Below are 2,218 nucleotides of genomic sequence, written 5' to 3' on the forward strand. Positions count from 1 at the left end.
GATAAACTAAAGGGGTAAACAAAAGTGATAAACAAAAGTGATAAACTAAAGGGGTAAACTAAAGGGATAAACTAAAGGGGTAAACTAAAGGGATAAACTAAAGTGGTAAACAAAAGGGATAAACTAAAGGGGTAAACAAAAGGGATAAACTAAAGGGGTAAACAAAAGGGATAAACTAAAGGGGTAAACTAAATGGGTAAACTAAAGGGGTAAACTAAACTAAAGGGGTATTGACTATGGGTATGCTGGTCTGACGGAACACCGTCTTCATCTGTCGGTCCTCACGTCTTTGCTCTTCTTTGTCTTTCAGTCGTCGCCACTGTTCAGGTGAAGGACGAGCTGATGGGCGCCGTGGAGAACATCATCGTGAAGAAGGAGGAGGCCGACGGCACGACTCCTGAGAAGCAGGTCGAAGGGCTGACCGAGGAGGGAGGGGCGGAGGAGGTGGAGCTGGCTGTGAGCGAGGAAACGACGGCCGCTGCTGCTAACGGAGACCTGACCCCAGAGATGATCCTGAGCATGATGGACCGGTGAAGCCGCCTCCAGAACCTGCTCCAGCCGCTGATCCCAGCTCTCACATCTTTCTTCTTCTGAATGTTCTGAATGAATCTGCATGTTTCCTGCTGCTCAAAGCCACATCCTCTCTCTGTGTCTGTTCCCTCTCCCGTTCCTCTAACTCCATCAGCGCCGCAGCCCCGCCCGTTCCCAGGCCCTAAGAGGCAAACGCTCCAACGCAAGAACAAGCCGTGGTTTCAGACTGGAAGGTCTGCTTCCTGCTTTGGACTTGTAGAGGAACCCTTCCTTTGGGTCGTGTTTCATTTCTGCAGCGTTGGACATGAAGTTAAACCCAAAGTTTGTCCCGGTAGTCGTCCTTTACTAAGATCTAGTTTTTATTTCAGCGAAGCCTGTTGGTGTGGTTGGAGTGAGAGCATTAGAGACGGTTAAAGTAGAAATAATCTGGGTTCCATGTTTCCGTGTCTCCCGACGCCTGAGGCCCGGACCAGTGGAGCCACGGAGTTAGCCTCAGAAGGGCGGCGCCTCGGTCGCTTTAGTTACTCCAAATTGGAGGAATAGATAAACTGAAAAGCAGAGAGGAAAGAACTACTGAGAATAGATCTGTCCTCCGTCAGGTGGTCCTGTTTTCCTGTCTCCGTCCGACGGGACTGCCGGGACGTTTCGGAGTGAGGAAGTGGAGGAAATCTTTGGCGGTCGTAGTCAGGCGGTGTTTTAATCCGGATTTTATTTTTATTTTTTTCCGGATTGTAACACCAACGCTCCTCCATCTCATCATGTTGTTGGAAGTTCTTCCTGAATCAGACCTTCAGGCTGATGTGGACCATTCTAGATGTTTCCTGACTTTTCATACTTCAGTCCTCAGACGGAACCCGGTGGTTCTGGTGTCACTCCACCGCTACGGGCAGCGGACCCATGGATTCATGTCGATAAAGCTTTCCTGATTTTTAGAAACAGATTTTCCTTTTTTCTGACGGCGGATCAGTCGGAACTGAACCAGATCAGTCCGTCTTTGTCTCCCAGCTTCTGGTCTTTTTGATATTTTTACTCCTTTTATTATTTTTACTGTTTTTGCTAAATGTGTGTCTGAACCTCTGAGCCCGACTCGTTGAGTTTTCCTGGTTCTGAAAGGTTTGCTGCTCGGGGATCCGATGTCGGCCTCTGGCTGAAAGGTTCCCGCCTTTTCCCTCGCCGGGGCCGGTTCTCCTCGGTTCTGTTGATCCTTCCATGTTCTGCTGACGCAAAGCAGGATCAGCTCTTACTGCTGGACGCCTGTTTTATCATGTTCTCTGCAGAGAAACGCTGACCATGTCATTCCTTAAGCTTTTTCTCTCCATCGATAAAATAAAAAATAAAAGTTGTGGACCGGGTCTCAGGCTGCTGGGTGGTTCTTTCCCATCATGCTTTAGTTGTGTTGTTTTTGCAAACAGGAGAGAAAACTGGAGCGTAGAAGTAAGCTGTAGGAACCAAAGTCCTATGCAGTAAATGGGTCAAAGGTTAAATAACATGTATTGCATACATAGTCTAGATTACATCTTTAAGAAAACAGGAATATAATTTTTATAATATTGAAAAAATATCGATAATAAACTAAAATGTTTGATTCTATGGGATTCTTTATTTAAAAAAAAAATAAGATCATTAGGACTACTCTAACTGTGATTGGTTTGTCTCTGGAGGGTGGGGCAGCATCTGAAGTAGTCAT

At 46.5% G+C, this 2,218-nt stretch overlaps 1 protein-coding gene across 1 annotated transcript in view; it reads left to right on the forward strand.

Annotated features, from left to right (window-relative positions):
• The window catches only part of LOC107092786 (transcriptional repressor CTCF-like), a 7,589-nt gene extending 5,706 nt beyond the window's left edge, over positions 1 to 1,883 (forward strand). The window contains exon 11 of the mRNA XM_015387441.1: positions 311 to 1,883. Coding sequence (XP_015242927.1) covers positions 311 to 534 — 224 coding nt within the window. The 3' untranslated portion in view covers positions 535 to 1,883. The remainder of the gene's footprint in view (positions 1 to 310) is intronic.
• The last annotated feature ends 335 nt before the right edge of the window (positions 1,884 to 2,218 follow it).

The sequence above is a fragment of the Cyprinodon variegatus genome, unplaced genomic scaffold (assembly GCF_000732505.1).
Source record: "Cyprinodon variegatus isolate N-32 unplaced genomic scaffold, C_variegatus-1.0 Scaffold394, whole genome shotgun sequence".
Lineage (NCBI taxonomy): Eukaryota > Metazoa > Chordata > Actinopteri > Cyprinodontiformes > Cyprinodontidae > Cyprinodon > Cyprinodon variegatus.